General features: G+C 40.5%; 1 protein-coding gene across 1 annotated transcript; it reads left to right on the forward strand.

Moving 5' to 3' along the window:
- The first annotated feature begins 8,057 nt into the window (after positions 1–8,057).
- LOC122650573 lies at positions 8,058–10,023 on the forward strand. The gene is made up of 2 exons (XM_043843975.1): positions 8,058–8,376; positions 9,008–10,023. Exons 1-2 carry the CDS (start codon positions 8,058–8,060, stop codon positions 10,021–10,023), a joined length of 1,335 nt encoding a protein of 444 aa, XP_043699910.1.
- The last annotated feature ends 3,377 nt before the right edge of the window (positions 10,024–13,400 follow it).

The following is a 13,400-nucleotide window of genomic DNA, read 5'->3' on the forward strand; positions in this document are numbered from 1 at the left end:
ATAGAAAAATGGGCCATTAGTCTACTTAGGATGATTTAATCTATAATAGGTTTGGTTGTCATATGCGTATGTTAATATATAGGACAAAGTACAAACCATGATGGAATAATAACTTACACATGTAAGAATGCAATTTAGTTTCAGGATTTCCGTCATAACATATGATCAAAGAGTTTATAGGGTAAAATTTCTAAGCTAGCAATGACCTGGGTGTCTTATATCAGGCATTGAACTATGTCTGCCCACCGGTTAATATGCTTTGGATACGGGCAGCATGGTGTTGAAGATATTCGACCCTCCTATCAATGTCGTTAAAGTCACGGGTAGCCAAATTCCAGTTGTGGTACAGTTGAGACTGTAGATACCTACAGTCATCAATCATCATTCCAAGCTTTAAGTTTAGCTCATGGATATTGTTATCATCATATTGGTATTCTCCAATGGGCCTTAGAACGTAGTCCATTTTATCTAGGGAATAGTACCCAAGTTAGTAAGAACATTTTCCTATATTTTTTTTTATAAGTTCACACATTTTTTTGTTTCATCAATAATCTATGCTTGTGGGGTTGGTACTAAGCATGTACATATTTTTAGGTATTTAGTGTAAGTTCCACCATATTCCATACATAAGTGTCTTGCAAAAAGAGAAAAAAAATTTAAAATCCAGCAAAAATCTGCCAACTGACCGTATTGGTTGATCCAATCGACCAGTGGCAATCGACTTGTGCATCGAGATAGGTTTAAATTAAACCCACAATTCACATTCTTCCATTTCCAACTTCTGTTTTGGCTATGGAAGGACTCTAGGAACGACCAGTAGGATGTGCAAGCTTCTTCCCTCATCATCCCAAGGTGTTTCCCCCAAGATTTTTGAATCCAAATCAAGAGCAAGGTGAGTTCATTTGAAAACCTAGGTTTTTCCCCAAATTTTCTGCTATTTCCCATTCCTTCTAATTCTTTTCAAATAAAACTAGGGTTTTGCATCTCCCATTTCTTTTCACTTCCTCCAATGTTTCTTCAAGTAAAACCCTAAGTTTTGTTGCCCATTTTTTATTTATTCTTCACCTATATAAATGTATTCACGCCAAACCCACAACAGAGCAAGGGATCCGAAGGCCAACAAGCGCCCATGTGTTGAGACCGAATCTTCCTCATCAGATCCACCATCTCCAGGGTTTGAGGATGAATCTTCTGAGCATAACTCATCATCTGAAGAGGGAGAGTATGATGAACATTGGTTTTCCTATTACCAGCATGCCCGGGATTGGAGGGACTTGAGAGATAAGAAAATCGAGAATGGGAAGGTAGGTAGTGAAGGTAGAGGACTTCCTAAGGTTCAAGGTATATGAAAGGTTTAATGCCATGGGTTGGGCACCAATGCTGAACCTAGAGCTTCCCTGTTATCCAAACCTGGTTAGGCATTTTTATTGTAATCTTAGGCCTATCGATAGTGATGAGTGCCAAGGCTATGGCCTTGTAAGTTTGGTAAAGGGGGTTAAGATTGTGTTTAGCTGTGCAGACATGGCTGTCCCGTTACAGGTAGCCAATAGGGGTGAGAGGTTCTATAGCAGATCGAGGCCTGATACCTCAGAGGTCTTTTTTATGGAGTCACGAGGTCAGATTTTTTGGGCACTTACTGGTAGGGATGAGGTTCCTGAATCAGAGATTGAATTTTAACCATTAGCCCAGATATTGAGCAGGTGTGGATAGTATAATATCTGCCCAAAAGGAGGGAATAGGCGGGGCATATCTATGCAGTGGGCCTTTATCACTTATTGTCTATATAGGGCAGGCACAGGAGGTCTAGAGATTTGCTTGCCCTATCTACTTATGGGGGTGATGTTGTATCATGCCTAACATCCATCGGATGGTAACTTGCCATACGGCAGGCATCTCTCTCAAGTGTTTAGACACTTTGGGGTCAGTTTTGTTGGTGAGATTGAAGGGGGTGAAGGTAAGGCTCCTACTGGCAAGACTACTATTAAGAAGATGGGGCTGCTAGATACCCCAGGGAGTGATGTGGAGGCTGGGAATGTGGTTCGAGAAGGCAATCCAGGAAGGATTGGTTCACAGCCAGGAATCTTCCCGATGTAGGTCAGTTTGCAGCTTCGACTTCACAAGTAACACCTCCTTCTCCTAAGACCTATAGCATGAGGGATTTGATGTTGTAGCTTCAAGCTAAGAGTAGGCAGCTGGCAGGGCTTTCTACTACGGTGCAGCAGTGTTTCTCTTCTCTAGAGGGTAGGATGCATACCATGGGACAGAGACTGGACTTCTGAGATGCTCGCTTTTAGGTTGATTCGCATCCACCTCTGCCACCACTTGATCTAGCTCGGGAGTAGTTCTACTCAGTTATCTCTAGAAGTTTATGACTTTTTCTCATGTTTGATTCGGTTTTTTTTTTCTTTCAAGCTTACTAGTTGTATTTTCTTTATTTTTCTTATGATGTATTTTGGGATGTAGCTCTTCCAATTTGGTTTGGTTGTAATGGCTTCAAGCCCCTTTTATGTTATAAAGTTCAGCTTAATGAATCTAAATCAGCTTCGTATTATGTTCATCTACGTTCTTATTTGTTTACCATCCTATTTCCACTGTTTATGGGTTTAGAGAGCTTCTCGCTCTGATACCAAGTTCTGTGACACCCCAAACCACTCCCTAGGAGGATTCAGCGGGTGACCCGGATGTCAAACCACATCCGATATACCTCCAGGATCTAGAAGCAAACACCACTCACAAACATACACAAACATTCACAATAAATCATTGTAAAATCAGAGTGCAACGGAAAGCTACAGATTTATACATAAAGAGCCACTAGATCACATTGTTCGAAAGTGGCGCACAAACCCACAGTTCTTACATTACATTTATGACATTTTCCAAGCTTTACATCAAAGTTATAAGTAATCAAAAGATGCATCTATAGGCTTTACAAAAGAAATGCCATCCAGCTATCCACAAAAAGAATACTTTGATGAAATTTAAAAAAAGAACAGCCCTCCATTAAGTCATTTCCTCCAAGCCAACTCTAAGCACCCACATCAGAGGGATCACCTCCATTGGGGTCCACACCAGAAAAGTCACAATCACCAACACCATCCTGTCCGAAATGACCCTCCCATTCAGAAAGACATCCACCTATAAAATTATCTAAAAGAAAATATTTCCCAAGGGATGAGCTCCACGGAGCCCAGCAAATGAATAATAATCATGAATGCAGATGCAACACATCATTATGAATCTATATGCTTGGATTCAATTTTATTACTCTAATCCACCTGGCAACCCAACTAAGTTTGTAGCTGTATGATACATGCACTAACTCGGGCAACAACCTCTGTTGCTTCCCTTTCTTACTTTGGTTGCAACCTCAATTATTGTTGATGGAACCCGCGCTGGGCTAGGAGCACCAACTCCCTCCCTTTGCTGACCCCGAGATAACCATGACAACCTATCCTGGATTCTATAACTCCCCAGCTTATAGGAGGCCATGGTCACCCAACACATGCACTCCTGTTGGTAAGGGCTGTAGCATGAGGGTATGTTCATTCTAGCCACATGATCTACATGATAGTATGAGTTGAATGGTGTCAACCGTATCCCATTCTACGGGCTACCATACTCCCGATGTCCGAGTATGAAGTGTATAGTGCTCCCATAGCCCATACTACGGCTCACTATACAATTCATTTCCAAGCCGACTGTGGCATCTAATCTAGCAGTTCATTATCATGCATTTCATCATAATGCAGCAATTCAATCATAACCAAATCAATTCAATATTCATATCATTGATCTCATGATTTCATAGCAATTTAAGGAAAGAAATGTATTTTATTAACTTCATCATGTTCAACAGCATTACATCTACAAGAATGATTCGTATCCACTCACCTTGCCTATGATCCACTTGCTCGAAGGGTTGCCAACTCTCACAAGCACTCCGATACGCGTTGTCGGACAATTTGTTATAGCCTAAGGTTAATTAAATTATAAGAAACATCCATTAGTGTTTAAAATAGACAAGGAGTCCAGGTACAGGTTCTAAACCAAGGCCAGACCCAATTCTGGAAAGACAATAGCACTGGTCAATTCCTAGTGGTCGATCTAATCAACCAATATGAATCGACCAGTAGGGCTGGCAGCAATAAAACTGAAAGGGTTTTAGGGAGATGGGCATGGCTTCACACCACATGGTCCCAGGGTGATAGGTTAGTGGTTCCTATAGGGTTTGGGTCAAGGCATATCCCCAACTTGTGTTGGTTGCCCGGAACACTTCCTGGGAGTCAAACTGTCACCAAGAGGTAGCAATAGGGAAAAAATGGTATGGGTTCCAATATGGCTTACACAAATTGTTACATCCGCGCTCAAATATACCCAAACTTTTCGAGTCAAATTGAATTTTTCATTAATTGGTGTGGTGACGCTCCCAATGGTTGACACCTGTGACCCTGGGCCGTGATAGTCAAGGGGAAAACTTTATCAAAGAATGGAATTTTGCTTTGATGGCCAATGACACCACCCCAGGGTGAACTGTTAACCCTAGATGCAATGTGTTCATGTTACCTCGTGGCCCGCACCTTTTTAGATTGTTAATTGCCGGCCTGTTCCTGTAGGAATCACCTACTGGTCATATTCTACTACTTTGGTAGATTTACCCTTATTAAATTAAATTGGCATAACTTCTTCATCCGAACATCATTTGCTTTGATTCAATTTTTTTTAAAAACTAGATTCATATATCTTCATTTTATTAGAAGGAAGGATTGTCCAATTCTGCCTCTAGGTGATCTGGAATTTCACTTCAAGTTGCTATCTAGAGTGAATTCTTCTATTTTGGCAGATTGACCCTGTTCAGTTAAAATTAAATAACTCCACCATATGAACATCGATTGCCTTCATTATTGATTAGTTAGAAACTAGACTTATAGGACTTCATTTTGTTAGAATAGACCATTTGCCAATTCTACTTCCAGTGAGCTGAAATTCCACTACAAACCCAAATTGTCCTGCTGTTGCTGTCTCTAGTCGATCCGGATCAACCAGTGCTGCTGTCTTGTGTGAATTCCATTCCTGGTGTGTCGGGCCCGTGGAAATATTGCCCCGGCAATGTGACCATGTGGGGTCCCACTTATTGGGTCTTGTGCTTAGGAATAAGGCTATAGAATGTATTTTTCATAAGACTTCCTCAAGCCAAACAGACCCTAAGTTCCCTCTATATATACCCAACCCTTAATTCTGAAACTCATTTCTTCAGCTAAAAGAAATATTTGAGAGAGGGAGGAGAGAAAGAAGAGAAAGGAGGAAGGAAGAAGAAGAGAAGGCCTTGGAGCACTTGGACCTTGAAGATCCAAGGTAAGCCCTACACCCCACAAAATTCCCTTCCCCTGTACCTCTCTTTAGGTTATGATTTGTACCATTTCAAGTTCAGACCTTGGGATCACCAATCCCTTGACCTCCATGCCCATTTTCCCATGTTATTTTAGCTTTGGATCACAATTCCTCAACATGCAAGCCCAAACCCCTCTTTGATTTCTTCTTCTAAACTTCCAGAACCTAAATTTACTTTGAATCTCAGGTTTTAAGCATAATTTAGTTAATTAAATTATATCCCTTGGTCTCTATACATAAACCCCATGAATGGGACCCAAACATCCATACATGCAAGCCAACTCAAGACCCAAAAGCTTAATCTAGTACTGTCATGAATTAGAAACATGGAACTAATCACAGAGGGCTGGTCAGGCTTGTTAGTCCATTGGAGTGTGTGGAATGTTGTTGTCATTTTTGGCAACGTATTTGGTCATAGTGGTATTGTGGCAGTAGCTATTGGTGGTTTGGAAGAGCTGAAATGGTCAAACAGTTACCTACACAACTATAAGGGTATTTTGGTCATTTGGCAGGGTTACAAGGGTACCCTCACTTGAAGAACACCATTTAACAGTATATTAAGTCCTTATATAGTGTTTGGCAAAGGGGCGAAGCAGAAGGTGAAGGTTTCATACTGATAAAGTTGTGATTTCATAGGTTCATACAATGGTAGTGACTCTAAGGTCATTTTTGGAAGGATTAATGGAATTTCTGGGTGAAGTGGTCTTCATGAGAAATGAATTTCGTTGAGTCATGGTTCCAACGCAACTGATCTCGTATTATTTCCGTATCGGACAAGAAAGTTACAGATATTTTTGTGTCGATACGCAAAAACAGAACAAATCTGGAATAGGCAAAAAGTTTTACACTTAGCCAAATTTTTTGGTCCTTTTTGTTAATTGCTACTGGAGACAGAGATTTCCCATTGCTTTGTTAAAGTTCCAGAATCACCATGGGCATCGGGTTGGCATCTAGTGCAAGATTCCTCTTGGACGTTGCAGATTGATGCAAGATTCTTTTCAAAAAAGAAGGAAGAGAGAAAGGAAATAAAGGATATGGTAGTGGAGTGTGACATCAGCATGACATCACATCTTATTTCAAACGAATATAGCATTGTGAATTTCTTTGACATGTGTCCTCGTTACACATGGTTTTGTCACGAAGAATCTAGTTATTTACGATTCTACCACTGATTACTAGTTTTAGAGCATCCAACTTTGGAAGGCCATATCTTGGTCATCCGAAGTCCAAATGGGATGAATTTTTTTTTTAAATTGGGTAATTTTTCAAGAGGAAGTCATTCAAAGAAGTTACAGCACCGTTTGAGCACAGAAAATTGATGATATCACTAGATTATGCTCGATGACTCCGTATTGAAGATGGTTTGAGCAGTGGAGCGTACATAGACTCGATTTCTATGCGTCAGAGGCTTCATGGTTGTTGGATTACTCTACAAGAGGTAATCTTTGATTGTAAATCCCCATTGTGAGTTTCTAGGTTGCATGTTTAGTTGAAAAAAACCTAGTTTGATTGTAAGCCAATATTGGTCATTGTATTGGGGGATTTGATTATGTTATTTATAATTAATTATTGTAACTCTGTCAAGTGGGGGCTTGTACAGAGATTGGGGTAGATGCCCTCATTTGTGTTATTGCACAAATCAAAGCAGGGATTGTAGTTCCAGTGCTGTTATTGCAGTAAAAAATTTGAGTAGCGTATTGAGCAATATACGAAACCCTGGGTAGGGTATTGCTCCATGGACGTAGGGAGTTTGGCAGAACCACGTAAATTTGGTGTCTTATCTACTTTACTTTCCATTGCATATATTGGAGTGTGTTTGATCTGCAGAATGGGGTGCATTGTCTGATAGACCTAGCCACACAGTGATTGCGAGGTGGACGTGCATGTGTGTTGTGGGATTGGTAATGACAGGATTGCCTCGGCCAATCAGGTTTGTTTGAAGTCTTCTCCATCGACATCAACATAGGGTTGAAATTTAGGGATTATTTTTTGAAGAACACTGATTCACCCCCCCTCTCAGTGTCAACCTGGGATCAACAAGTGGTATCAGAGCTAGGTTCCCAAGGAAGAAAACTTAACAGTTGTGGGTTGGACATTGAGATTTGATAGTGATGGCAAACACTAGTGAAGGAAAAAGCATGTACGGGAAGATTCTGATTTTTTATGGCTCCAATTATAGCTTTTGGAAAATTCGGATGGAGGCGTACTTGAAATCACAGGGATACCATGTGTGGAAGACTGTGCAGGCATGTTACATCATTTCTACAGAGGACATTACAGATGCGATAGAGTTAAAAAAGTATGAACATGAGAATAAGACCAGAAGTGCACTGTTGAGTGCCTTGACAGATCAGGAATTGGCAAGAGTGTCTGGATGTGAGATAGCTAAACAAGTTTGGGACAAATTGAAAGGCATCCATGAAGGGGATGAAAAGATTAAAGAAGCCAAGCTCCAGCATTTCAGAAATCAATTTGAAAGCCTGAAAATGTCAGAAGAAGAGACAGTTGAATTTTATATGAACAGAATAAATGAAATTATTAACTCTATTAGAGGGTTAGGTGAGCGAGTCACTGATACAGTGGTGGTGAAGAAAATTTTAAGGTCTTTACCAGATCTCTAGAACCCCAAAGTGTCTGCAATAGAAGAGTCAAAAGATTTGAATTCCATGAGTTTAGATGAATTGCATGGCACACTGACAGCATATGAGATGAGGATGGTGAAGGTAAAACCTACCGAAAAGGAAGCTGCATTCAAGGCCATGAAGAAGATAAAAATTAAGCAAGAAAGTAAATCAGATGATTCTGACGATGAGTTGATAGTTTATCTTGCAAGGAAGCTCAAGAAAGGAAGAGGAAAATACAAGGGAAAACTTCCCTTAAAATGCTTCAATTGTGGAGGCATTGGTCATTTTGGATCGAAGTGTCCAGAGAAAGGTAAGACAGATGATTCAGATGAAGATATCCATGAAAGTAAAACCAAGAAAGGTAAGGAGAAGGTTGTTCCTAGAAAAGGCAACTACAGGAAAAGAAGCTTAATTTCAAAAAAAAAGCAACACCTCTTCAGAAGAAACATCAGAAGGTGAAAATTTAGATAATGAAGAATACGAAACACTTTTCGTGGCATTTGGAAGCAAAAGTCAAAATAAAATAGTTGAAAAATCTGATGAAGAGGAAGAGTCTGAGGGTGAATATGACCTTGAAGCTGAATTATACTCTGCATTAAAAGAACTTAAAGTAGAAAGAAAGAAGAGCAAGAAGTTTGAAAAATAGCTTGAAGAGCAAGATGAATTGATCAGTCAACTAAAGCTTACCATTGTGGAGACAGAGAAGATAACTGATGATATTAATAGCAGTCTTTCGTTGAAGATAGAAGAATGCAACAAATTGGAGGAACAGATTGTTATATAGAGGACAGAGATTGAGAGGCTAATGAAGAATGATGATCCAACTCCTACAACCCCATCAGTTACTATATTAAAGAGAAAAGACAAGGAAGTGAGCACACAGGTGATTGAGATAGACCATCCACCATTTAACAAAGGACAAAATAATATACTTGATGCGATCCTTAACTTTCAGAGATCACCATAGCTAAAGTTTGGTCTTGGTTTTGAAGGAAGTTCATCTGGAAGTGAAAAGACTAAAGGTAAGGGCACTACAGGGAATTCAGTGAGATTCGTTAGTGAAAAACCAAAGAACTCTAATGTTGAAAAGTTTTCTAAGAAGAAAGTTGACAAAGATGGTTTCACCACAGTCAATCATCAGAAGCCCAAGAACTTTGGGAGATATTCAAGACAGGGACAGAGCTACTTTAATGGTTATTGCTATTGGTGTAATGTTTATAGGCACAGGTTGGCAGAATGCAAAAGACAAGTCAAGCCTACAAATTTCATAAGCATGAACAGGTATGCTCCACTTAGAGTGGAGAGTGTGGAATGCTACAGGTTAGGACACATGGCAAGGAATTGCAGAACCATACTTTCCTCACAGAGGCAATCTAGAAGAAACCTGAAGAAGAATCCTCCAAAGAAGGAAGGTCAAAAACAGAAAGTGGATGTTGAAGAGAAAAGAAGGAAACACATCACAATGGTAGAGAAGGTAGTTTGGATTGAGAAAAAGAAGAAAGGGAACAGTGACAGTTCACTTATTGTTCAAACTGCTTTCCAGGCACACAGTAAACCATCACCATGGATTCTTGACAGCAGATGCTCTACTCATATGATAGGTGATAAAGATAAATTTCTGAATCTAGAACATGTTGGAAAAGGCTCAGTTAGATTTGGAAATAATGATGGCGCTAGAGTTGAAGGAAAAGGAAAAATCAGATTATACAATGGACATATTTCTTCTAATAATGCCTTGTATGTTAGTGAATTGAAACACAACATCTTGAGTATCAGTCAGATATGTGATAGTGGCAATGAAGTTCTATTCACCAAAGATGGGTGTGTGATCAAGAAGACAAAGAATGGAAAGATTGTGGCACAAGGATCAAGGATAGCTCATAATCTCTATGCACTTTCTGAAGGTCTTAAAGAAATGTGCATGATAAGCAAGAAAGGAGTACTTCTCGACGACAACCTTGAAGCACTCAAAGACAAACCTGAAGTTATTACTCCACAAGAACAATAGATGATGATACATGTGCAGGGGAGTAGGGGGAGCTTCTGTGCAGGGGGAGCTTCAGTACCCTTTGAACTTGTTGTCAAAGGGGGAGAGAAGTGCATCATAGTCAGGATGATTTTGTGCAGTGAGTTGCCAACAATTCCAAAGGGTGAGATTGTTAGTCCATTGGAGTGTGTGGAATGTTGTTGTCATTGTTGGCAACGTATTTGGTCATAGTGGTATTGTGGCAGTAGCTATTGGTGGTTTGGAAGAGCTGAAATGGTCAAACAGTCACCTACACAGCTATAAGGGTATTTTGGTCATTTGGCAAGGTTAGAAGGGTATCCGCACTTGAAGAATACCATTTAACAGCATATTAAGTCCTTATATAGTGTTTGGCAAAGGGGCGAAGCAGCAGGTGAAGGTTTCATACTGATAAAGTTATGATTTCATAGGTTCATGCAATGGTAGTAAATTTAAGGTCATTTTTGGAAGGTTTAATGGCATTTTTGGGTGAAGTGGTCTTCATGAGAAATGAATTTCATCGCATCATGGTTCCAACGCAGCTAGCCTCTTATTATTTCAGTGTCAGACGAGAAAGTTACAGATATTTTTGTGTTGATGCACAAAAATGGAGCAAATCTGGAATAGGCAAAAAGTTTTATACTTAGCCAAATTTTTTGATTGTTTTTTTTAAGTGCTACTGGAGACAGAGATTTCCCATTGTTCTGTTAATGTTCTAGAATCACCACGGGCGTCGGATCAGCATCTAGTGCAAGATTCCTCTTGGACTTCGTGGATTGATGCAAGATTCTTTTTAAAAAAGAAGGAAGAGAGAAAGGAAATAAAGGATATGGTAGTGAAGTGTGACATCAGCATGACATCACATCCTATTTCAAACGAATATAGTATTGTGAATTTATTTGACATGTGTCCTCGTTACACATGGTTTTATCGCGAAGAATCTAGTTATTTACGATTCTGTCACTGGTTACTAGTTTTGGAGCATCCAACTTTGGAAGGCCATATCTTGGTCATACAAAGTCCAAATGGGACAAAATATTTTTTGAAATTGGATAATTTTTCCAGAGGAAGCCATTGGAAGAAGTTACAGCACCGTTGGAATTTAAGGATTATTTTTGAAGAACACTGATTCATCCCCCCTCTCAGTGTCAACCTGTGATCAACAAGACTGACCATGGAGAGCATACTAGAGCTGACCAGTCTTCTCCAACAACTCAGTGGGTGTATCACGGGAAAGGGTTAGAAGCCTGCACTAGGGATACATGTATTGGGGATTGTAGTAGCACTCTTACCTGCCTTAGTTGTGATGCTAGGTGGCTTAATAATAAAAAGAACCTCATCTCATGTAGGATTCTTTTGGTTGTGCTTGCATGTGCATGCCTAGTTATATTTCTTTCATGGGCTCGGTGGAGCTCACACTCTTATATATTTCCTTTTAGATGATTTTACAGGTGGACATAATGTTGGCTACGAGGCTCATCATGAGCAGGAAGGTGATTTTGATTATGATAGTGTGGGTGTGGACCCGGCCGGAGGCTATCCCTCTGGTATGGGTGATCTTGGTGACAGTTGAAGATTGCCCATGAAGGGCGGGCAGCTTATCTCTTCTAACCTTGGGAATTCTTTTAATGTAGGTATAAGTCTACTAACTTTTCCCTTTTTGTATAGCTTGTGTGGGGCTTCTGTTGTCTGCCCCTTTTGTTGTTTTGTGAAGCTATTGGTTGGAGGTGTGGTGACTACCCGGTTGGTGGTGTTGTGTAACAGTAACAGTATGGCTTGTACCGAAACTTGAATAGTTATGTAAATATTAGTTTTCGCTGCACTCTGTAATTATGTTTTTATCCATCATTATGGGTGTGTGTGTTTGTGAATAATATTAACAACTTCTGGATCCTTGGGGTTTGGCGGATTGCTACCGTGCAATTCGGGTCACCTACCTAATCCTCCCAGGGGGTAGTTTGGGGTGTGACAGAGCTTGGTATCAGAGCGAGAAGCTCTTTCTACGTTCACAAACAACGGAGATAGGACAACTAATAACAGAAAATAAATATTTAGAAAATTTAGCAAACATAAGATTACTTGTGAATAACACACCATAGGGACTGACATAATGTAAAGAAAGAAATATGATTCATAGTTTGAAACTTGGCATAGGCCATTACATCATGAGCGGGTTAAGAGTACTACACCCGATTACAACCTAGAAGAAAAATATAGAAAGCACAACTAATAATCGGGAAATGCATGAAACATAACTTGAAATAAAACATAGGCTTCTAGACTAGAGATATCAGAACTAGTAGGCTACTTCTGGGCTGGATCATCGCTCCTCGGAGGCTGAGATTGTCGCGAGTTAACCTGATAATGGGAGTCCCAAAAGTCCAGTCGCTGCTCAATAGAACCCACTCTCCCCTCCAGAGAAGTAAAACCACGGTCATCCTCAATGACATCTGGGTAAGCTGGGTGTGAATGCCTCTGAACTGTGCCATCATATCCTCCCAACCATAAGTCCTAGATACTGGAGGAGGTACCTACAAACCAGAAGCCTCTGCAAGACTATGCACGGGAAGATCACCAAACTGCATGTCTGCATCTACAGGATCATCCTCTCTCCCATGCATCTCCCCAGTCTCACCTACCCCCCCTACATCCTCTTCCTCAAATTCCTCCATCTCTTCATCAACATCCTCAGATGCACTCTCAGGCTCACCCAACATCCTCATCTTCTTCATAGAGGTCTTACTAATGGGTTTCAGCCCATCACCTCCCTCAAACTCCCCATTAAGGGAAACTCCAAAGTGCATAAAGATCAGAGTAAGGAACCTCCCATAAGGCAGGTTCCCATTAACTGGGTTCTGGGCATGGTAAAGCATGACCTACATAAGTAGGTAGGGTAGGTTGATCTTGGGACCTCTCTTTCCAGCCCTCAGCAGACAATATGTAATATAGGCACGGAGCATAGAAATACTAACTCTGTTACCTCCCTTGGGGTAGATGTTGTAGGAGATACACCTACTCAAAATCCTGGCGGAAGGCCTGAAGCTCCCCTCAGATTTTGGAACCCTCTCTGACCCAGTAAGAGGCTTGAACACTTGAGCCCTGGTCTCCATAGAAAACTGATCTGAGATATCCACCCTGGGCTTGTAAAAACACCTAATAACCCTGTCAGGTATCTGTAGGATCTCAGCCAAGATAGCTGGGGTGAAGGTCATGTCCACTCCTTTCAACCTGCTTTGAAGCCTAAAACCCTGCATTCCACCCGCTGGACTAAGGTTGCAATAGAAATGTCGAACCAAATTTGGGTAGCATGGAAGGGTGGGAGATAGCATAGGTGCTAAACCCAAAGCGTTGAATCCCTTGAAAAGCTTAAATTGCTGGAA

The sequence above is a fragment of the Telopea speciosissima genome, chromosome 2 (genome assembly GCF_018873765.1).
Source record: "Telopea speciosissima isolate NSW1024214 ecotype Mountain lineage chromosome 2, Tspe_v1, whole genome shotgun sequence".
NCBI lineage: Eukaryota > Viridiplantae > Streptophyta > Magnoliopsida > Proteales > Proteaceae > Telopea > Telopea speciosissima.

What these genes read in the sequence shown, in the direction of transcription:
- LOC122650573 (XM_043843975.1), top strand. Translation starts at nt 8,058, where the DNA reads ATGAGTTTAGATGAATTGCATGGCACACTGACAGCATATGAGATGAGG. An exon ending in TGAAAGTAAAACCAAGAAAG is followed by an intron (nt 8,377 to 9,007) that starts GTAAGGAGAAGG and finishes TTGGTTTTGAAG; the next exon opens with GAAGTTCATCTGGAAGTGAA.